Source organism: Myotis daubentonii, chromosome 3 (genome assembly GCF_963259705.1).
Source record: "Myotis daubentonii chromosome 3, mMyoDau2.1, whole genome shotgun sequence".
NCBI classification, from domain to species: Eukaryota; Metazoa; Chordata; class Mammalia; order Chiroptera; family Vespertilionidae; genus Myotis; species Myotis daubentonii.
Window position 1 is genome coordinate 190,195,985 of NC_081842.1, and position 23,541 is coordinate 190,219,525.

At 44.0% G+C, this 23,541-nt stretch overlaps 2 protein-coding genes across 3 annotated transcripts; both read left to right on the plus strand.

Moving 5' to 3' along the window:
- Positions 1-91: 91 nt before the first annotated feature.
- On the plus strand, positions 92-7,718 carry C3H1orf50 (chromosome 3 C1orf50 homolog). Its single transcript, XM_059689811.1, has 5 exons — positions 92-237; positions 357-472; positions 5,735-5,821; positions 6,333-6,464; positions 6,799-7,718. The coding sequence occupies exons 1-5, from the start codon at positions 162-164 to the stop codon at positions 6,982-6,984; spliced, it is 597 nt and encodes a 198-aa protein (XP_059545794.1). The 5' UTR covers positions 92-161; the 3' UTR covers positions 6,985-7,718.
- Positions 7,719-16,775: 9,057 nt separating this feature from the next.
- Positions 16,776-23,318, plus strand: TMEM269 (transmembrane protein 269). Of its 2 annotated transcripts, XM_059689813.1 has the most exons (5): positions 16,776-17,252; positions 21,327-21,424; positions 22,064-22,207; positions 22,871-23,074; positions 23,163-23,318. In XM_059689813.1, the coding sequence occupies exons 1-5, from the start codon at positions 17,161-17,163 to the stop codon at positions 23,300-23,302; spliced, it is 678 nt and encodes a 225-aa protein (XP_059545796.1). In that variant the 5' UTR covers positions 16,776-17,160; the 3' UTR covers positions 23,303-23,318. The 2 variants fall into 2 exon arrangements, with proteins under 2 accessions (XP_059545796.1, XP_059545795.1); XM_059689812.1 differs by lacking the exon at positions 16,776-17,252 and having other exon boundaries at positions 18,860-21,424.
- Positions 23,319-23,541: the final 223 nt, after the last annotated feature.

Here is a 23,541-nt window from a genome sequence, read left to right on the forward strand (position 1 = left end):
TCCACCCCTTAGCGGAACCCTATGCGTCACTTGGAGTCCCGCCTCCGAGCTCCGCATCTCGGACGCCATTGGCCAGGGACCACGGAAGCTCCGCCCACGGGCTTTTGTGCGCATACTCTTCCGCCGCAGGCCAGTGGAGGTGGGGAAGGTTAGCTGCTGTCATGGAGGACGCAGCGACGCCCGGGCGGAGTGAGGGAGTCCCTGAAAACCAAGTTCGTTCGGCGACAGATCGGGGAGGTATGCGGGGCGGGAGTCAGAAGGGGCAGAGAGGCCCTCACGGGGCAGCTGGTCTGCCGGGCTCCGCGGGAGGCCGAGGGCGGGCGCTCACGGCCTGTGTTCCCGGGTGTGTGTCGCAGGAGCCCTGGTGGAGCTCACCCCGAACCCCGGCGGCCTGGCCCTGGTGAGCCCGTACCACACCCACCGGGCCGGGGACCCTTTAGACCTCGTGGCGCTCGCAGAGCAAGTACAGAAGGTGAGGAGTCGCGGCCGGGATCGGCAGTAACCATGTTCCTTCACTGTTGGTCCTGCGTCTTACGACTCGGACCCCACCACCACTTAGTGTGGGGTAGCCATGTGCTTGTCTCCGTCTTACACACAGGAAAACCGGATTGTCACTGCGGGTCTGGTCTCGAACTCTGAGACCAAAGGCTCGTTCAGCTGCAGCTTGCGTGCCCGTCATCTCCCCTCGCGGGAAGGTTTGCGCAGCACTGTCCGTGTTCATTAATTATTTCATTGGGCCTTAGGACCACCTGTGAGGTAGGCAGTACGAAGTTGTTCTTCTCATTTGACACTTGAGAAGTTCCCTGGGGAGTTTCAAGAACACTGTCATGCAGGTTCTGCAGCGATGCATAGTCCGCTTAAAACCGTTTCCCCATAAGATCTTTTATCTGTGACCTGAGAGCTTTTAGAACTGAACATCTAAAAGGACAACGACTCTAAGTTCGTCCTCTGTCCTACAAGCCCAGTGCGTAGACTGATTGCTAAAGAGTAAAATCAGGAGGGAATGTGAAGTCGGAAAAAGCACTGGAATTTAGACACATGAGTTTGAATCCCACTTTTGATATGACTTGAGGCAAATTACTTTTCTGTGGACCTCAGCTTCCTTATAAGATGCAGAGTTTAGACTGGGAGAGCTCCGAGGTCCAAAGCTCTGAAAAACCAAATTCCATCTACTCTCTTACGGAGACTTGCAGCTGTAGAACCTCCTTCCTTCAGTTTGTACTGGGCCGGCCCTGCTGCTTTAAAGCTTATGATAGTGCCCTGGCCGCTGTCTCAGTTGGTTGGAGAGTGGTCTCCTACACCAAAAGGTTGTGGGTTTGACCTCCGGTCCAGGGGGAGATGGGAGACAAATATCTGTCACATCAATGTCTCTCTCTCTCTCTCTCTCTCTCTCTCTCTCTCTCTCTCTCTCTCTCTCTCTCTCTCCTTATTCTTCCCTCCCCATATCCTCAGGTCCTAGCTGGTTTTGCTCAGTGGATAGAGCGCCAGCCTGCGGACTGAAGAGTCTCGGGTTCGATTCCGGTCAAGGGCACATACATGCCCGAGTTGTGGGCTCGATCCTCAGTAGGGGACATGCAGGAGGCAGCTGGTCAATGATTCTCTCTCATGGATGTTTCTTTCTTTCTTTTTATCATCATTGATGTTTTTATCTCTCTCTTACTCTCCCTTCCTCTCTGAAATCAGTAACAATATACTAAAACAACAACATATCCTCAGGTGAGGAGTAAACAAATAAAAACCAAAGACTGGTGTGGCTCAGTGGTAGAGCCTCAGCCCACTCACCAAAGGGTCCCGGGCTCCATTCCTTGTCAAGGGCACCATTCCCCAGTAGGTGGGGGCACGTGTGGGAGGCAGCAACCAATTAATGTGTCTCTCTCACATCGATGTTTCTCTCTCTTCCTTCTCTTTCTTTCCCCCTCTAAAAGTCAATGGGAAAAATATCCTCAGGTGAGGATTAATAAATAACAACAATCCTATATAATAAAAGGCTAATACGCAAATCGACTGAACAGGGGAATGACCAGTTGCTATGACATGCACTGACCACCACGGGGCAGATGCTCAATGCAGGACTGCCCCCTGGTGGTCAGTGCACTCCCACAGGGGGAGCAGCGCTCAGCCAGAAGCTGGGCTCACAGCTGATGAGCTTAGCTGTGGTGGCGGGAGCCTCTCCTGCTTCCGTGGCAGCGCTAAGGATGTCCGATTGTCGGACATCCCCCCCCAACCCCCCAGGGCTCCCAGACTGCAAGAGGGTGCAGGCCGAGCTGAGGCCCTCTCCCTCCCCAAATTTCGTGCACCGGGCTTCTAGTAAAGTTATAATATCCATTTGGCCTTGATTATGTTCAAAGGTCTTTGTATATAATAATGGGCTCAAATTCCCTCAGTGTAAACATCTCTGTACTTCAGGGTTTTAAATTTTTTTTTTTTTAATTAAGAAATATTCAGATGTTTAGGAAAGCCCCTTTGGTTCAAACCTTGTGCCTTCTCTTTTCTAGACAGGTAGGGAGCAAAGTATAACTTTTATGGATTAGAAGAATGTCATGTGTCTGTTTAATCAGATCACTCTTAGTGGGAGGGAGGCTTCCAGGGCCAAATTTTAGGCAAACATTTTCATGGGTTACTGAGTAACCATCATGTTTATTACAATGTCCTGAAACAGAGAAAGAAGGAATATAGTTTTTGTTCTTCAGCCTATAGTTTAGTGAGATATAAAGGATGCATTATTGTGCTGCCTCCATTTCCCCCACATTATCATTGTTTGAGAAGCTGAAACAAAAACACTAGAGACAAACAAATTGAATCAAGAATATTTACTGCCTGTGTACTGAAATGTACTTTCCAGCAGGAGTGACCTCTGACGTGCCTTTTAAGTATTAATATGTGTTTAGAAAGCTCTGAAATTTGTAATCAGACTGATCTGTGTTCAAATCTTCAACTGCTATTAGCTGTGAAATCTTGGACAGGTTGTTTCACCTTTCTGCGTCTGATTCCTAAAATGAGAAAGTGAAGTTGTCATATCCAACTTCATAAGACGTTACGAGAATTAAATCATAATATATGTAAAGGGCCTTAGAATGATTGGGGCCAGAGTTTGTGCTTAGTAATTATGGGTACTCTCATTTCTGTTTTAATTAGGCTCTTATGTTACAAGGAACAGATTTGCTGCCACCACCTTAAGAAAAATGAACTACTTTAGTTCTAGAAACCAGCTACTCTGTCACTGGCCATAAGGTACCTCATTGTCCTTGGAACAAAATGAAAATTCTTTTGTCCTGGGCCATGATCTGGTCCCTGCCCTCTTTTTCACCCTCCCATTCCCACCCCCACTAACTACTCTTCAGCTGCACTGGCTTCAGAAATGCCTGGAAGCTTAGCCAGTTTTTTGCATGCCTGGCTCTTTCATTCAGATCCAAGACAATGTCACATCCTGAGTGAGGCCTTTTGTCTGTAGAAGGCTATATCCTACCCCATCTAAATTATTAATGAGTGCCTCTACACATACGTTCCAATTCCTGCAGTCCTCACCACTCCCTGTTATTAAACCAGTTATTTCATTTGTTTTCTTTGATCTGCTTCTATCACATGACTATGGTTGTTTCCTTCATAATAGTGCATCATTATTCTAAGTACGTGTAATATTACCTTTAATTTTCTTTCTGCTGTCTGTATTACTCACTACAGGGCTGTGCTGTATAATATGGTAGCTACTAGCTATATAATGGCTGTTGAGGACTTGGATTTTATGGTTAGTGCAACTGAGAAACTAAATTTTAAATTTTATGTAATATTACTTAACTTAATTTAAAAACCTGATAGTTATTGGAAACTTTTACCCATAAGTATATTTGGAACAATTTGAGTATGTGAATTAACTCAGCTGTAAACTTTATGAAGTCCAAATATAGATCAAGTATTTCCAATGAAAATTTAGCATCCAAATTGATAGGTGCTGTGAGTATAAAATATAAACTTAATATAAAATATAAAATATAAAATATCTTACTAACAATTTTTATTTTATTATTTTTAAAATATATTTTTATTTCAGAGAGGAAGGGAGAGGGAGAGAGAGAGAAATATCAATGATGAGAGAGAATCATTGATCAGCTGCCTCCTGCATGCCCCACACTGGGGATGGAGCCCGCAACCTGGGCATGTGCCCTGACCGGGAATCAGACTGTGACTTCCTGGTCCATAGGTAGACAATGCTCAACCACTGAGCCATGCCAGCCAGGCTTATTAACAATTTTTTAAAAAAATATATTTTATTGATTCTTTAACAGAGAGGAAGGGAGAGGGATAGAGAGTTAGAAATATCGATGAGAGAGAAACATCAATCAGTGGTCTCCTGCACACTCCCCATTGGGGATGTGCCCGCAACCAAGGCACATGCCCTTGACCAGAATCGAACCTGGGACCCTTCAGTCTGCAGGCCAATGCCCTATCCACTGAGCCAAACTGGTTAGGGCTTATTAACAATTTTTAAAATATTAATGAATGTTGAAATGATAAGCTTTTGATATATTGGTTAAATAAAATGTTATTAGAATTAAGTTTAGTTACTTTTAACACAGCTACAAGACAATTTAAAATTACATATGCAACTTGTTTTATATTCTAAAGGACGATTGCATTAGATTTGAAAGCTAGGAGAGATGGTGTAATCTTGACGAAGGTAGGGACCTCTCTCTCATGTTTGTCAATGCATCCAGTGCTTAGCATGGTGTTTGACACACAGTAGTTACTAAATATATATTTGTGGAACAGATAAATGATTGACTCAACTTATTCAATTGTTTCTGTTCACTCATAACACTGGCTTATACCTGACTTTTACCTTAAGCTCTCTCAACTAACTAGCAAATTCTGTTATTATTCTTTAGTTCAAATTCAAGTTTAGCCTCCTAATTTCTTTTTCTTAATTTAATTGTATGCCACTGGAAATTAATCAGCTTTTCTTGAACATAAGCTGGAAGCTTTTGACAGATTTCTGATGCCTGAGTGATAATCCTTCCCAATACATTAATTAGTCACACCATCTCTCCTAACTTTCAAATTTATTTATTTGAAACAATTTCCCTTGCTTTCACACATTTTCTAGCACATGACAGGCAGTCTTATGTGTACATTATAACTTTGTTTCAGGTCTATACCATAAACATTTTAAATAACAATTATGAATGTAAATATAAGTTCAATTGAGGTATTGATCAGATGAATAGATACTCTGTATATAGCTAGATTCTTATATAACAGGTAATAAGAGCCATATCATACATGTCTGGATTTTCATTGAAAACCCAGCCCTGATTTTAGAAATGTTTAAACATGAGAAGATAAATGGAGACCTAAGGAATAAGCAGGGTTAGTGGGGGTAGAGGGATGTATTAGATGGAATCAAATATCCATAATCAGTATATTTGGTAGCAAGAGAGATCAGGTATGTTGGTGGACCAAAGAAGTTCAGTGTGATTAGAACAGAGTGAAAAGGGTAGAAAGCTATGGGAAGTAGAAAAGAGCACTTAATTCTGTGGTGTGGGGTCATGTCAGGGTTGGCTTCTCATTAGCAGTGCTATTGAGGTGAATGAGAACTCATGGGGGAATGGTGAGGTTGGGAAAAATATTTTAGGCATAAATGAAGATGTTGATGCAACTCTTCATAATTAAGATCTAAATAAGAGCATCATAAGTCTGACCCTTTTTCGACCCACAGTTCAGTTTCTCTCACCTTTAGGCTGATGAATTCGTCCGGGCAAATGCCACCAACAAGCTAACAGTGATAGCTGAGCAAATCCAGCATTTGCAAGAACAAGCCAGGAAGGTAAGTCATGGCTTTTAGGCAGGACTTCATTTCCCTCATTTAGTTCATAGGATTGACTGAACTTGCTTATGATCATGTAGCTTGTCTTCAGTACCTTCTAGAAATATAGAGGTATTGAGCAAAATAAATAAGTCCAAGAGGTTACGTATAATCTAAGTTTTTTCACTAGGAGAAAGTTCAATGAGATAAAGCATTTTGATGGGAAAATACGTTTTCAGTTATACAAGCAATGTACTTACTACAGAAAAGTAGGAAAGAAATACAAAAATCTCTCAAAGCCACTAATGCTTAACATTTTGAAATATATTTCTTCTAAAGGAATTTTTACAGCACAGTAAAATTATAGTCTAATTTTTATCTCTGCAGAATCATCTGATCCCAGCAGTGACTTTTTGTTATGGGGGAGGAAGCAAGATCATAAATATTAATTGGGATTTTAATTGGGAGGATCACTGAATATGAGTGCCTGTTACCTCCGATACCTAACTTGTTACCTCTCTGTGGTTCTTAGGTATTAGAAGATGCTCGCAGAGATGCTGACTTGCACCACATAGCTTGTAATATAGTGAAAAAACCTGGCAACATTTACTACCTTTATCAACGGGAGAGTGGTCAGCAGTATTTTTCTATTATTTCTCCAAAGGTAAGAACATTTATTTTTGCACAAAAAGTCTACTCTTAATGTTTGAGAAATTCTTGGCATGTGTGTGAAAATGTAGGCATAGGGATTGGTAAATGGTTTCCCAGAAAATGGGAGGTGGTGTGAGCCCTATATGATTCTGAAAAACATACATGTGCTTAAATTATTTCACAGCCATTATGTCTGCAAAGGGAGGAATCCGTAATGTGTAATGTTAGACTTTCCAGGATGATTCTGACTGGTTTGAAGTGAAAAGCCTAAAAAGAAATTTGTGGCATAATTAGGAAATGTCTTTACATCTTATCCTAATCAGAACTGACTCCTTTGCCTTCTCTAGGAATGGGGAACGAGTTGTCCACATGACTTCATTGGTGCCTACAAGCTACAGCATGACTTGTCCTGGACTCCCTATGAGGACATGGAGAAGCAAGATGCTAAAATCAGCATAGTGGACAAATTGCTAAACCAGCCAATGGCCCTGCCTCCAACGCCTGACCCCAACTTCCAGGGACTGACTCACTGAAAATGGACTCTGACACACAGCTCTCACGGCAAGGACCTGTCACCTCCTTGTTGCCCCCATTCTCTGCCTTGATGGGGGTGGCGGGAGAATTGAGGATGTGTAAGTGAATCATGAACTTTTCGGAAGGAGACCCTATGTGATTGTAATGCTGTCATTATTAGTTTTAGTTGGGATGGTAATGAGTCACCTCAATCTTTTTTGGGATCCTCTCTGGGTCACAGATACCCACCCAGTCAGTTTCAGCATACTGGCTAGTGTACTTTCCTTCTCCTTTGTCTCCCTCTCTTGTCCTAAGTCAGAGCATTAGAGAAAGAAGAGTTTTTCTTCCCATAAAAAGGTTGGCAAGGATTTCCATAGGGGACTGGTTTTAATTTTTTTGGTAACTAGTGTTTAAGATTGGGTTTAGTCTACTTTAACAGTTGGTGCAGTCAAGCTTCAGATTCATCAGGGAGCTCGGCCGGTGTGGCTCAGTGGTTGAGTGTCCCCTATGAACCAGGAAGTCATGGTTCGATTCTCAGTCGACACACGCCTGGGTTACGGGCTTGATCCCCAATGTGGGGCATGCAGGAGGCAGCGGGTCTATGATTCTCTCTCATCATTGATGTTTCTATTTGTTCCTCTCCCTTCTTCTCTGAAATCAATAAAAATATATTTAAAATAATAATAATAATAAATCCATCAGGGAACAAGAATGTTGTGTAATGGAGGATGATAAACAACTTGGCTTGACTGCACTAGTGTGTGTGATTCTGGTATTTTTGCGCTATTGGTGAGGTTTGACTTGCCCTCTCTGCTCATTCTGCCTTGCTAGAGTGACTGGAGAACCTGAGAAAGCACAATGGCCAGATTTTGGGAGGGTCAGCCTCTCAACTCACTGAGTCTGCCCTTAGATCCTTGCTACATGGATCTTCCCAACATGGCAACTTTCTTCTATCCCCTCGTCAATCCATTCTGCAAAGATCAGCTTGATCTTACCTAAGGCCACACAACTCATAAGCAATGGAGCACCCCCCCCCCCCTCACAAGATAGTGTTTATTAAGGAGTCGGAGCTTGGGAAGACGGAGCTCCTAAGTGCCTAGAGCAGTGATGGGGAACCTATGACACGTGTGTCGGAGGTGACACGCGAACTCATTTTTTTTGGTTGAATTTTCTTTGTTAAATGGCATTTAAATATATAAAATAAATATCAAAAATATTAGTCTTTGTTTTACTATGGTTGCAAATATCAAAAGATTTCTATATGTGACATGGCACCAGAGTTAACCCTTTGCGGTCATATTAAATTTGGACATGGGTGTCGTACTGGCCGGAATTAATTTCCATTGAAAGAGCAGTGATACATAACATGTAAGATTATGAAGGCTAAACAAGATTTATTAATTCTTTTTTGGAACTACGTCACTACTAGTAGAATCACTACAAACATTATCACTTTCTACGTCAGAGTCAGTATTCAAGGTGCCAAAATAAAACTCTTCATCGTTACTTTGAGAATCGAAGTACACTTCTTTCGGTAACTTTCTTTTTGCCATTTTGGAGTATTATTTTGAAATATCTTAACAAGCGAGAATGCCTAATTACAGTTAAACGTAATTTGTAAAGCTTTATTTGAAATTCTGCGAAGTATCTCCGAAGCTTGTCGATTTCTCCACTCTCAAAAGGAGACTGACTCGCCACGGTGTTTTGCATGGCGAGTGTGGAACGACCGCGTTTGTTTATATTGAGTTTCGATATCTCCGATATGTCGGGGCAATGTTTTGGTTCGTGACAAGGTCGCTTAGACACTTAAGAGCTTTCAGAGAAATTATGAACTGATACATGAATGAATAGAGTTAAGATTCATATGGTTCCTTGCTGTGGTGGCTGAGAGCAGACGTACGACCGGAACGGTAAAAAAGCTTTGGTAGCTGAGAGTAGACAAACGACTGCAAAGGGTTAAGTTAGGGTTTTTCAAAATGCTGACATGCTGAGCTCAAAAGGTTCGCCATCACTGGCCTAGAGCAATTAGGCCTTTGTAGTCTTAAGCAGCATTTGATTCAGTTGTGCACTCGCTGCTTGAAAGGTTTTTTCCCTTCATTTTGATTTGGAATTACAATATCTGCTTTTTCTCCTACTTCACCAATTCCGCCTTTTCAGCTCCTGGCACATTTTTTTAAAAAAATATATATTTTATTGATTTTTTACAGAGAGGAAGGGAGAGGGATAGAGAGTTAGAAAGATCGATGAGAGAGAAACATCGATCAGCTGCCTCCTGCACACTCCCCATTGGGGATGTGCCCGCAACCAAGGTCCATGCCCTTGACCAGTCCTGGCACATTTTTAACTGCTCTGGGCCAAGCCCTTGGCCCTGTTGACTTTCTCTCTAATCCATCCCCTTGACTTTAAATACCACCATATGCTGCTGACTGACATGCAGGTCTAGCCCTGATCTCTCCCTCAAATTTCACACAGACTGTTTATGCAAGAGCCTTATTTGACATCATTACAAACTTAACCATGTCCAAAGTGGAAGTCTTGAGTTCTCTCCAAAAACCTGTTTCATCACCAGTTTTCTCTGCATATTAGGCCAAAAACCTAAGTCATCCTTGATTTCATTTGTTCTTTCCACACCAATCAGCAAGTCATCTTAGCTCTGTCTTTAAAATACATCCCAAATCTGACTGCTTCAGACCACCTTCACCACTACCCTCTTCATCCACAACACCAACATTTCTGGCCTACACTAATGCAGTATCCTTGGCTCCCCACCTTTATTCTCACCCTTCATTCTGTCTCCACAGAGACTGTCTGCATCATCATTGAAAATTATAAAGCAGGTCACAACACCTCTATATAAGAATAACCCAACAATTTCTCATTATACTTAGAATACAATCTAAACTTTTTGCCAAGGTGTTATGTGATTTGCCACTGTCAGTATTCACCATGTTCCTGCTAACATTCCCGTCCTAACACACCAAGCTTGTTCCTGCTTCAGACCCTTTACATTTACTGTTCCATCTGCCTGGAATATCCTCCAAGATCTTTGCATGGTTTGCATCTTCTCATCATTTAGGTCCTGCTCAAATACTACTTCACAGATGACCCTATCAGAAATACCAGCTCTCATGTCAAAATCACTCTGACTGCTTTGTTTTCCATAGCCCTTATCACGACCAGACCTTATTGGTTGCCTTTTCCAATAGGACAGAAATGGCGTCTGCCTTGTTTACTGCTATATCCCTAGCACCTAAAATAGTGCCTGGCACATAATAAATACTCTAATAATGAATGGATGAATAGGTGGACATCTGGAGCTCTGCCTTTATTTATATCCTGCAGAGGATCTCAGTCAATGTAGCTAGAAGAAATACAATATGAGCCACATGTGTGGTTTTAAAATTTTTGGTAGCTACATTAAAAAAACAGAAACAGGTGAAATTAACTTTAATAATACATTGTACTAACCCAGTATATGCAAAATATTAACATTTCAATAGATAATTCTAAAAAATATTAGTTATTTTATTTTGTTAAACAATATTTAAACTCAGGTGTGTATTTAGCATGTCTCTATTTGGACTAGTCATATTTTAAGTGCTAAAGAGCCAGATATGGCTAGTGGCTACCATATTATCACAAAAGTAGATTGTCTAACCTTACTATTCTTGTCCTTTACTTCCTGTGAGATCCAGAATGGGAAGAAACTAGAAACTTCTGGAAGATGGAGAAAAGGGGCTTTCTTAGCTACTCCTGCTTTTCTCCCTCTTCTGAAGGAAGCCTTGGGGAAGTTTCAGCTAACAAATGCATGATCATGTAATAATAATAATAATAATAATAATAGAGCTTTTACTCTGTGCTAAGTGCTTTTACAGACTAGAGCAGTGATGGCGTACCTATGACACGTGTGTCAGAGGTGACATGTGAACTCATTTTTTTGGTTGATTTTTCTTTGTTAAATGGCATTTAAATATATAAAATAAATATCAAAAATATAAGTCTTTGTTTTACTATGGTTGCAAATATCAAAAGATTTCTATATGTGACACGTCACCAGAGTTAAGTTAGGGTTTTTCAAAATTCTGACACGCCGAGCTCAAAAGGTTCGCCATCACTGGACTAGAATATAGGTTCATGAAACAAAGTAACTTGTTCAAATTTACACAACTGGTCAGTGTTAGTGCTGGAATATAACTTGGTTAAAAGTTAAAGCCACAAAAAAGAAAAAAAAGAAAAAGAAAAAAAAGTTAAAGCCAGTATTATAACCATTATGCTACAGTTTTTAATTTACCACCTTAATGGACCACATGGCATGGACAAATTAAGAGAAACACAAGTGACAGAAGTCAATCTGGCCCTTGGCTTGAACTTGCAGCACACCTTGGATGAACTTGCCTCCATCCTGGTTCTTTCTTTTAGTTTCTCAGACACCTTAGATCTGACTTTCATGTCAGACTGTGTTCAGGTCTCAGCTTCACGAATTATTAATGGTATAACCTTCAATAAAATCAACGAATCCACTATTTCCTCTTCTGGAGAATGGGAATGCTAATACCTTGGGCATTTGAGAAAATCTAATAAATGATGACACTGTCTGTAAAACATTGAACAGTGCCCTGCGGCTATAGCCACTCAGGACACACTAGATCCTGTGCTGTGACTTTCCCCTCCAGGTGGCTAGGAGAGGCAGTGCCACTTGAGCTCCTAACTCCGCCCCTGCTCTTTGCATATCCCTCTAACTTAGTGGCAGGGTAAGTGGGAGAATGTGGGGCAGGTGTTAGAACTGGTGCCTGGGATCCTACCCAATATTAACAAAATTCTTTCTGTAGCACACTCTTCATCCAAGTGGCCAAATCTAGTCACTTTGCAGTGGTTCTCAACCTTCCTAATGCCGCGACCCTTTAATACAGTTCCTCATGTTGTGGTGACTCCCAACCATAAAATTATTTTCGTTGCTACTTCATAACTAATTTTGCTACTGTTAAGAATCGTAATGTAAATATCTGATATGCAGGATGTATTTTCATTGTTGGCGACCCACAGGTTGAGAACCGCTGCTTTAGAGGGACTCTTACCTTCGCCCTCTCATTCCTCTCCCACACTCTTGGGATTCCATCTCACCTTGGCTCCTAGTCTGGCTACTTCCCATTACCTTTAGTTGCTGACCAACAATGCAGTATTTTTTTTAAAAAATATATTTTATTGATTTTTTACAGAGAGGAAGGGAAAGAGATAGAGAGCTAGAAACATCGATGAGAGAGGAACATCGATCAGCTGCCTCCTGCACATCCCCCACCGGGGATGTGCCCGCAACCCAGGCACATGCCCCTGACCGGAATCGAACCTGGGACCCTTCAGCCCGCAGGCCGATGCTCTATCCACTGAGCCAAACCGGTTTCCGCAACAATGCAGTATTGCTCCAGCCCGCACTCGTCTCTCATGCAGTATTACAGAGCCTTCCTCCACTGGCTGCCAGAATAATCTTTCTAAACCAACCTGACCGCGTCACTTTCCTCCTTAAAATGTAACTGCCCTAAGCTGGTTTGGCTCAGTGGAGCGTCAGCCTGTGGACCCTTGGGCTCGATCCCCAGTAGGGGGCGTGCAGGAGGCAGCCAATCAATGATTCTCATGGATATCTCTCTCCATCTCCCTTCCTCTCTGGAATCAATAAAGATTATATATATTTAAAAACGTACTATTTTCAGGACTGGGTGTAAATTACTCAGCTTGTCTATCCAACAAATATGGGGGTGGGGATGGGGGTGGAGACTTGCTGTATGCCTAAACGTTCTTAGGGGCACAAAGATACATCAGTGCACCGCACAGTGCAAGCCTTGCCCACACGGACCTTACATCCTAGGACCCCAGCTTCCATCCCTTTGGCTTACCTTCCCAACTCTCTTCCAGTCCGCCTCCCATTCACCATGCATTCTGTTCTCTTCACCTGCCAACCCTTCCCACACCCGCCATGACCGAAAATAGTCCCCTCCCGTCAGATCTCTCCAAGCCGCACCACGCTCACTACAAGACCTAGGGCTCCCCAGCAAATTGAGGTCCCTCTTTGGCCAGCTAAAGCCCGCCTGCCCCTCCCCTGTCTCTCAGGGATTGTGAGCTAAGAGCCAGGGCTAAGAGCCTCGGGACCAGTGCCGCTGCCCTTGCTTGGCTGGTCCCCCTCCGCTGCACAGGAAGCAGGGAACGACTGCGGCCCCACCCCATTAGGAATGTCCAGTTCCCAGGTGAGCGTAAGTGGCAGCGCATGTCCCTCGAGTGCTGTGAGCGACCAGGTCCCTGGGGGATGGAGTGGTTCCGAAGTGCGGGCACCCAGGCCCGGCTCCATCTCTAGCGCCTTTTCCCATGGGCGGGTCCTCGCAAGTGGAGCCTGGACTGAATTCCGGAACAGCCAGGAAGGGAACAGCCAGGAGGGGAACAGCCGGGAGGGGAGCTCCGGTGTCTCCAATTCGGAGGGACCAGCTCAAGAGAGGCCGGCTTTCTGTTGTTGAGGGATGCTGGCCCCGAGGGGTGGGGTGGGGTGGGGTGGGGTGGGGTGGGAGCGTGGAGGAGGAGGGAGGGTGTCTCTAAATAGAGTGACTATGCCCTGTGTCCTGTGTCCCACACCTGCTGGACCCTCCACTTGGAGCTGCTCACTTTAGTGCTGCTCCTGGGGTTTCCTGGGGGAGGAACCGGCTTGGCCATTCCTTTCTTTTCCTGGGAAACCTCAGGCAGTTCTGCTTGCTCACTCTCCTCACCAGTCTCATGGCTAGTTTTCTTTTCTGCAGTTTCTTCCCTTCAGACCACCCTCCATTTCCACCCCTATCTGACCAAAACACCTCCTTCCTAAACACCATTGCCTAGCCACAGGCTGCAATTCAAGGTCACACCTGGGCATCCCTGCTGACTTGCCTCCAGTCAAGTGAAACCTTCCCCCAGACTTAGTCTCTCTCTCCCTTTGCACCTGCAGCAACTGGATATCCCCTTGTCCAACCGAACACTTGCCATGCTGCCTTCATTGTCCCTACACATGTCTGCCTCCCCTACCAGGCTCCGAGCTTCCTGAGGGTGCAGCCTGGGTCTTGTTCTCTCCACCTCCAGATGACACAGGCCTTCACAGAGCAGGCATCAGCAAATATATTTTTTTAATTGAGTAAATGGAAGATTATGAGCGTTGGGTAGATGTCACGTGTGATGAAGCAGCGGAATTGTTGAGAGTTCATTTGAGAAGGCTTCTTGGAGGACAAACTGACCAAGCTTTGGTGCAGGGAGAGACGTAATTGGGTGCAGTGAGAGGATCTCAGGGAAGCACCAGAGTGACGAACTCTGTTACTGTATCACTCACTGAACAGCTTCTATTGCCAGGCCTCGGGGTGGGCACAGGGAACCTTGGTCCGCACTCACGTTGCTTCTCCTGTGGTAGAGGAGGAAGACAAGATAGGCAATGCCAATACAGAGTGCTCAGTGTGACATGGTGTGCACAAGGACATGTGGCAGTACAGAGGAGGAGCACCTAACAGGTTTGGGGTGGTATGGGGTGCCAGGCTTCCTAAAGAGGACCACCACCCAACCCAAGACCAGAGGAAGGGCCAGAGAAGGGATTAACAGGCAATAGAGGTAGGAGGCTAAGAGTTGAGCATGGCCTCATTATGAAAATCTCGTATACCAAATGAAGGAGTTGGAATACTATGCCATCCTGAGGGCATTGGGGAGCCACTGATGGCTTCCAAGAAGCTAGGGAGCAATGCCTCATTTATGACCCCCTCCTCTGAGGAACCTTCTCTAAGCCCCTGACCTGTTGCTCCCCTCTTCTGTGCTGCCTCAGCATCCTGGTCACTTCAGTGCAGGGTTGAATCTTCTGCTAGACTGAGTTCCTTGAGAAATGAGACCAGGACTTAGACTTTGTGTCCCAAGCACCAGGCACCAATCTTGCTCATGATTAAATGTTTGCTGAGTGAATAGATTGTTTCTTTTTTCCCTCTGGATTTCTATAGCCCTCACTCTCAGGTCCACATTCTTTTACACCTGGCACATGTTCATTATGGTAAAAATAGCATTGAATTTGGAAAGAGGAGACTTGATTCAATCCTGGTTCTACCATTTACTGGGATAAGCTGCTTAACAATCCTGAAACTTCCATTTCCCCATCTGTCAGATGGGGTACCACCAGGAACAGAGTAAGTCTCCACATGCATGCATGAGTTATTTTCCTGGATAGCCTAGGAGTTCCATGGAGACAAGGACCAAGGGTTTTCCCCAGCACCTAGCTCAGTCTGAGTTTACGGTGAATACGCGTGGTCCTGATGGTTGGTAGACAGCAGAATACAGAGGAACCTTATAGAAGTCTTAAGTCTTAGTCTGCCACTTCCAAAGGGTGTCAGTGACCTTGAGCAAAGTTCTCCCCTCTCTGTGCCTTCTTTGCCTTACCTGGCAAGTAGGGATAGTGATCCTTACCTGATAGACCTCACGGGGCCAATGAAAACCACAGAGGTGAAGGTGTTTTGTGAATGAACGAAATAACATAGTAGATAACCGCGCATCAATTTTAAAAAACAGTGAACTAGTAAAGATGAGGTGTGTCTAATAATTGGCACCTGCTGACGGCCAGTGAAAGGCGGAGATGCTGGGATGCTGCTCTTCCAGGCAACAGTGGACTAGGCTGTGATAGAAGTGTCTGGGTTTTCTGGGGTCAGCCTTGAGGCCCAGGAGAGACCGGAATGGAGGGGTTCAGGGGGAGGGAGTGTGCAGCCAGTCCTTTGCCCCCTCCCCTCTTCTCCTATAATTCTGGCTCACATAGTTTCAAGTCTTAGGTTTTCAGTGGCCCTGGCATGAGAAGGTCTGAGGAGTCCCAGTGGCTATGGTGATGTGGTCACTGACACCCTTGGTGAAAGGGTGGCCTGTGGGAACAGTGAACCCACAGTGCTGCCCTGATAAACTCCCAGTCCCAAACTGCAAGTCCAGCCCTTCTCAGTCTCTGACATCTTGGTGTCAGGGTTTATGTGAAAGGACCATGATTGTCTTAGCTCTTATCCAGACCAGAGGGCCTGGGACGGTACAGAGATGTTGAGTGGAGGCAGTCTCAGCTTCCTCACCTCTAAAATGAGTAAGGATTTGCCTGGCCAACGTGGCTCAGTGGTTGAGCCTCGACCCATGAACCAGGGGGTCACAGTTCAATTCCCAGTCAGAGTATATACCTGGGTTGCAGGCTCCATCCCCAATGTGGGGGGTGGGGTGGGTACAGGAGGCAGTTGATCAATGACTCTCTCTCATCATTCATGTTTCTATCTCTCTTTCCCTCTCCCTTCCTCCCCGAAATCAATAAAAAATATATTGAAAAAAAATGAGTGAGGATTAAATGGGGAGAATGATAGCACTGTCTCCTGAAATCGTCAGCATCAGAAGAGAGCACACAGTGGAAGCGCCTTGTGAAATAGTCTCTGCTATCCACATTCATTTTGTTTGTTTCTCACCTCTTCCTTCCCCTGTTGGAGCTGGGCCTGCCGCTCTGGTTGGGGCCTGTCAGATCCAGAACCTTGAGGCACCTCAGTTGCAGTCCTGTCCTGAGGGCGTGAGCGTGGCCTGCAGGACAGAGGAGGCTGGATCTGCAGCGGGTCCCTGTTGTGCTTCCTTCCCCTCAGGTAGCCTCTCTCCCCTGGGCCACTCCTGGGGTGTGCGTGTTACCCCTTTCCAGTGCTTTTTATTCCTGTGGGGCTCATCAAAGTATTGAAAATAGTTTTGTAATTAAAAAAAAAAGTCTCATCTATGACAAAGAGCTCAGTGACAAAAGGGTCATCGCTCAAAATGGGGGAAGGGCCCATACTTTTATACCCTGGGTCATGGGGTGCCATGAGGGTCAGCATATGGCTAGAGGGAGGTTTGTACTATGGGGTAAGGGATGTAGTCAGAGAGGCATGGGAACTATGGTTGTGCTGGTTCACTTGCTTCGCTCTTGTGCTTTCCCAAGACACTCAGCTTCAACTCCTTCGTCTTTACTTCCTGTGTCTCCTCTACCTACTTACTGTCTGCCTCGTTCCCAGCCAGTGGAACAGTGTTTGGAGGGTGAAGTTCTGGGAGAAAATCTAGGGGAACAGGAGCTACCTGGTTCTTAGGAGCCTCTTTTGGGACTCTGACCTTGGGAATCCATTGCCCCTCTTCTCTGGGCCACAGGTTAGCACACCAGTTTCTTCCTGACCAAAGACCACCTCCAGATGAATGAAATTTCCTGGAAAGATGTTGCCAATGTCTTGTCGCTGGCCAACTTGATCATGGGGCTCTTCTCCATCTTCTGCAGCCTCAGCAAGTAGGTCTGGGGCCCAGCAAGGTCTCAGCCATGGGCATGAAGACAGAAGTGGGAAATCTAGAGAGCCGGACACTGAGACATGGAGATCAAATGGGGGCAGAAGAAAGTGTGGCAGGTTGGGAGTCAAGGGGCCAAGAGTCTAGCTTCAGTTCTATCATCAACCTAGTATGTGACCTTGGCTAGGTCACATCTCTGAGCCTCAGTTTCTCCATCTTTAAAACAAGGAGCTCACACTATGATCTCTATGGTTCCTTCCAGATATGGCAGTCTAGAATGGTTTTTTTGAGAAAATCAGGAGGCTCTGCTTTGGTAGCCTTTACCAAGCATGTCAAACTCCTGGCTGGTAGGGCACATGCCTTGGCCGGCCGCCAGCTGCTGGCCGCGTGTTTGACATGCTTGCTACACAATTATTGGGTAGGTACACTACCATTCAAATTTTTAAATTCTTAAACAAGAACACATGATCTGGTGGAATATTTAAAATTAACACTGCTCTGGAAAATCTGAGACATGTATATGGGTCTCAAAAAGTTGTAAGCAAATGGTATTTCTATAAATTGAGTCATATTTCAATGTGTTGGCAAATTGGCTCTTTATAGATAAATCCTTTATAATGCAAATAACATCCTCCTAATCTGTTTGAATCTCTATAATCATCAGCGGATGGCTTTTCTGGATTTGTGTCTCATGATATTTAAGTTCCCTACCAGTTTGAAAATTTTATGATTCTCTAAGTCTGGGTTTAGGGAGTCTCAAAGTGAGGCATACCTGCAGCAGAAAATCTTTATTTTCTTAATTTAGCCTAATCTTCTGGGAGTGTGTTTTTTATGTTATTATCATGGGCCCAGTTCATTTAAACACACAGGTATAGGTCTAAACAAAGGAAACGATGAGGTTGTTTGGGGACAGCTGAGGTCTGGGGTCAGGCTTTCTGTTTCCCTGTACTGGGCCACCCAAGCATTGCAGTCAGAGTGCAGACTTGGGAATGGCCTCCTAGGGCAGGCTTGCCAGAGATTGTGGTGGTTGCTTTCAGAGGGGTCCAGGAGCATGTGCTGGACAGAAGCGTAGAATCCTCAAATATTGGATCTGAAAGAGCTCTTGGGAGTCATTTACAACATCAAAATACATTAGATAAAAACTGATACAATTGCAAGGAGAAATTGATGGCTCTACTATCATAGTTGGATATTTCTACACCCTTCTGTCAGTAATTGACAGAGCTAGCAGACAGAAAATCAGTAAAGGTATAGTTGAACTGATAGCACTATCAATCAACTGGGTCCAATTGATATTTATAGACTACTTCATCCAACAACAGCAGAATACATATTCTTCTCAAGCTCACCATGATAGACCACATTCCGGGCTATGAGACACACCTTAATAAATTTAAAAGAATAGAAACTATATAAAATACGCTCTCAGACCACATGGAATTAAACTAGAAGTCAATAACAGATAACTAGAAAATCTCAAAATACGTAAAGGTTAAACACAGTTTTAAATAATATATGAATAAAAGAAGCTCAAGAGAAATTAAAAAAATATTTTTAACTAAAAGAAAATGAAAGTATCACTTACCAAAGTTTGTGAGATGCAGTAAAAGCAGTACTTAGACAGAAATTCATAGCATTACATCCATATACTAAAAGAGAAATCTGCTCTGCAACAGACTACATCAAGAGAATTAGAAGACAGACCTGGCTAGGTGGCTCAGTTGGCTGTAACATCATCCTGTACACCGAAATATTGCAGGTTTGATTCCTAGTCAAGGCACATAGCTAGGTTGTGGGTTCGATCCCTGTTGGGGCACAGGAGGCAACCAATTGGTGTTTCTCTCGCATATTGATTTTTTACTCTCTCTCACTTCCTCTCTCTAAAATCAATAAAAACATATCCTCAGGTGAGGATTAAAAAGAAGAAGAAGCAAAGAGAATTAGAAGACAAGCCACAGACTGGGAGAAAATATTTGCAAAAGATAAATTGGATAAGGGATTATAAAACCTAACAATAGGAAAATAACCCAATTAAAAAGATGCTTAACATCATATGTCATCAGGAAAATATAAAGTAAAACAAGTGAAATACCACTACATACCTATTACAATAGCCAGAGTCCAGAGCACTGACAATAGCAAATGCTGGTGAGGATGTGGAACAATAGGAATTCTCATTCATTGCTGGTGGGAATGTAAAATAGTGCAGCCACTTTGGAAGATAGTTTGGCAGTTCCTTACACACTAACATACTCTTACTATATGACCTAGTAATCACACTCCTTGGTATTTATTCAAATGAATTGAAAACTATGTCCAAAAATCTATACTTGGATGTTTATGGTCTTTTATTCATAATTGCCAAAACATGGAAGCAACCAAGATGTCCTCCACTTGGTGAATGGATAAAAAAAATCTGTGGTACATCCAGACAATGGAATATTATTTAGTGCAAGAAGGAAATGAATTATCAAGCCATGAGAAAACATGGAGGAAACTTAAATGCATGTTATTAAATGAAAGTAGCTAATCTGAAAGGCTACATAGTCGGAAAAAAAAATATGGAGAGAATAAAAAGATCAGTGGTTGCCAGAAAGGATAGGGGGCTTGCGGAGGACACGAATCAGTAGAGCACAGGATTTTTAGGAGAGTGAAACTACTTTATATGATATTATAATGATGGGTATATGTCATTATACCTTTGCCCAAATCCATGGAATGTACACCACCAAGAATGAATCCTAAGGTAAACTATGGACTTTGGCTGATTATGATGCATCAATGTAGGTTCATCCTTGGTTATGTACCAAGAAACAGAATATACCATTCTGGTGAGTGATGTTGATAATGGGGAGACTATGCATATGTGAGAGGTGGAGAAATATGGGAAAACTCTGCACTTTCCTTTTAATTTTTTTTTATAAACCTAACATTCTCGAAAAATAGTTTTAAAAAAATTAAAAAGAAGGAAGACCTAAAATCACTAACCTGAGCTTCCACTGTAGGAAACTAGAAAAAGATGCGCAAATTAAATCTTAAAGTAAGAGAAAGAAGTAAAAAATAAAAATTAGAGCAGAACTCAGTGAAATTGAAAACAAGTAATTAATAGGGAAAATCAATGAAACAAAAAACTGGTTCTTTGAAAAGATCAATAAAATTGAATAGCCTCTAGCGAGGCTAACCAAGAAAAACAGAGAAGGCACAAATTACCAATATCAGAAATGAGAGAGGAGCCATCACTACTGATCTCACGAACATTAAAAGTATAATAAAAGAATATTATGAACTCTGTACTCACAAATTTGATAGCCTAGATGAAATGGACCAATTCCTTAAAAGATCTAAACTATCAAAACTCACAGTAGGAGAAATGATAATACGAATAGGCCTACTATTATATGTGTTAAAGAAATCATTTGGTACAAACCCCTCATTTTACAGATGGAGGAACAAAAAGGCCTAGCGAAAGAGGGGAGTGATTTATCTGAGAATTCACAGTAATATACGCACTTGCAGAGGCTGGGCTAGAAAAGACCCTTGGGCCATTGAATATACCTGAAACTTAGAGTTGGGAGGGACCTTAGTGATTACCTAGGACAGTGGTCATCAAACTCATTAGTCAACAGAGCCAAATGTCAACAGTACAACGATTGGAATTTCTTTTGAGAGCCAAATTTTTTTAACTTAAACTATATAGGTAGGTACATTGTTATTAACTTAATTAGGGTACTCCTAAGGCTTATGAAGAGCCACACTCAAGGGGCCAAAGAGCCGCATGTGGCTCGCGAGCCGCAGTTTGCCGACCACGGACCTAGGAGGTTTGGGCATCACTTCAAGATTGTGGGTTGAGAGAATAGAAGGAATGTAAGTGTGTGTGAGTGTGTGTGTGTGTGTGTGTGTGTGTGCATGCACATGCGCATGGCATATAAAGCTGTGTATATCAGAAAGGATGTGACTGTGGGAAACTCGCAGGGGTGTGTATGCGTGCAAACGTAGGAAGTGTACTAGTGTACTGGAGGTGTGTGGAATGGTTGTCCAGTGGAGTCTGTGAAAGCTGTCCTGTTTGGGCCCACACCAGGAAATCCAGCTGTGCTTCCTGGATGCTTCTGATCGGCTTCCTAATGGACATGGCAGTCAGGACAATCACCAGGCACCTCAATATCTGCTCCAAATCCGGTGAGTCCAGGCCTCAGACCCCTAAACCCTGACCCCAGGAGCTCCCCTGTCAGGTCAGCTCCTTCATCGTCTAACACTCACAGGCCTTTATCAGTCACCAGTCCTGTTTATATCCCTTGAGTATAGCAGAAGCAACCCTAGAGTTGGAGCTGGAGCCCCTCAGCCTAGATCTAGCTCCTTTGCTGGCTCGCTTACTGATCTCTGGTTATCCTTAGCCTGGCTTTCAGTTGTCTTGTCTCCCCTGAATTCCTGTTCAGAACCAATTCAAGAACTGGGAGTGGGAATGGTGGTTATGATGGTGGGAGAGAGGGGAAATGAAAAATTACTCCAAGCAGAGCAGTTGATCAAAAAAATATTTTTGTGTCAGATTTTGCTTGAAAAAATGGGTCCATATTTTCTTAATTTGTATCCAGTTGTAGTCCAATCCTTGCATGTTAAAGGGTGGAACTAAGACCTGGGTCAGGAAAGACTTGTTTAAGGCCACATGGTCATTCTAAGGTGGAGCCAGAATAAGACCAGTCTTTGATCTATAGAACCCAGGGGAATAGATGTTACCTTCTGGGACCTCAGACCGTGCTTGTCACCATCCCAGCACCCCCATCAGAGGGTGTAAGTTCTAACCTTGGCATTCTGGAGCAGGAGCTGAGCTGAATGACTTCGCTGTCTTCACCACCTTTGGCCTGGCCTCAGCCCTGCTCCTAGGCGTGGATGGGCCTCTGAATGGGTTCCTGGCCATCATCTATGTGTTAGCTGCTTCTTTCCGCCTGTGTTTTTATTCAGCTAGTGAGTGAAACCCAGCCTTATGTCTGAGCTTGGGAACCATGGAGGGGGAGGAACTGTTGAGTGCAGTAACTGACTCCTCTCCTTTTTATAAAGTCCCTCTTCCTTCCTTCTGTTGTGCCCCAGACCCATTGGAGGCTGGAGGCTGCACTGGAAGAGCCCTAGTCTGAGGAGGTCGGGGGCGGGGTGGGGGTGGGGTGGGGTCGGGGGAGGTTAGGGCCCTCATTCTTGGGCCAGCTATGCCTTTTTCTCACTACGTAACCTTTGGATGAAGCACATGGAATTGGACTCTTCTAGACCCAGAGGTCGTACTCCAGTTTCCTAAAACAGGTGGAGATACGGAGCTCTGGCAAAGGCAATTGCCTAAGATTCCAACGCCAGGGAGTGCAGACACAGCCTAGATCTAGGGCCCTTCTACAGAGGCCTCCTAGGGCCAAGGCACACCCCTGGTCCTGGCCGTCTGCTTTACTAGTGCCTTGGGGGTCCAATGCAAAGCCCATGCACCATCTCCATGAATAGCTAAATGCTTTACAGCCTGCTACTGTCCTGAGATTAAGGGGGTTTGGAGTGAGGGGTAGGGAAAACCCAAAGGTGACAGGGGCTTGCTTCATGCAGATACCTTGAGATCAGCAGGACACAGCTAATCCCCATCTTTTCTTTCCCCAGGCGGCCTTTCCTTCACATACAAGGGTCTACCCTGCCCCTATGCTTCCTGTGTTCTGGCCTCCACCTCCCTTCTGACCAAAGGCAACACGTTCATTCTCTCCTGCATGGCCTCACTTATGATTCTATTCATGATGGACCAGAGCTACTACCCACATGATGAAATCCTGGAATCTGAGAATTGGAAAAAAATAGTTTATCTTGGAGGTGAGTTGGGGATGAGAGAGGAGAGGGTGGGAAATACATGTAAGAAAGCTTCATAAAAACTGAGTGTTGTATTTCTTTCTCCTTCCAGGTGTCATCATACTGTTTTTTTCTCCATTCTCAATAATTGCTTTTTATTGCCTGATGTGGTCTCTCTCCTACATCTTCTTTCCAGATGTTCTGTGGGGCAAGACAGAGTGTCTTAGGCAAGAAGCGCATCTAAGAAACTAAACAGCTCTTCCCACTCCTTCTGGCTTCTGTGTGGTTTGTGCCAGCCTGTTGGGCCAAGACTTGCCTTATCCTCACTAAATCTTTCCTTGTTCCTGTGTTGTGCTTGTGGTAGATACATGGTGTCTCAAACCAGAACAGCCCATAGTAGGGCCAGCAGCCTTCCCTTCTTCCCCTTTATTCAGGGATCTGAACCCCTTCAGGACAACAGTTGTTCATGTCGGATGGAACAGAATTTTTTC

Bases quoted from the DNA above. Each gene is read 5' to 3' on its own strand.
- TMEM269 (XM_059689812.1), top strand. From the start codon at position 21,229: ATGCGTGCAAACGTAGGAAGTGTACTAGTGTACTGGAGGTGTGTGGAA. The intron at 21,425-22,063 runs GTGAGTCCAGGC...ATTCTGGAGCAG, and splicing joins CAATATCTGCTCCAAATCCG to GAGCTGAGCTGAATGACTTC. The intron at 22,208-22,870 runs GTGAGTGAAACC...TTCTTTCCCCAG, and splicing joins CCTGTGTTTTTATTCAGCTA to GCGGCCTTTCCTTCACATAC.
- C3H1orf50 (XM_059689811.1), top strand. From the start codon at position 162: ATGGAGGACGCAGCGACGCCCGGGCGGAGTGAGGGAGTCCCTGAAAAC. The intron at 238-356 runs GTATGCGGGGCG...TGTGTGTCGCAG, and splicing joins TTCGGCGACAGATCGGGGAG to GAGCCCTGGTGGAGCTCACC. The intron at 473-5,734 runs GTGAGGAGTCGC...TCTCACCTTTAG, and splicing joins TCGCAGAGCAAGTACAGAAG to GCTGATGAATTCGTCCGGGC.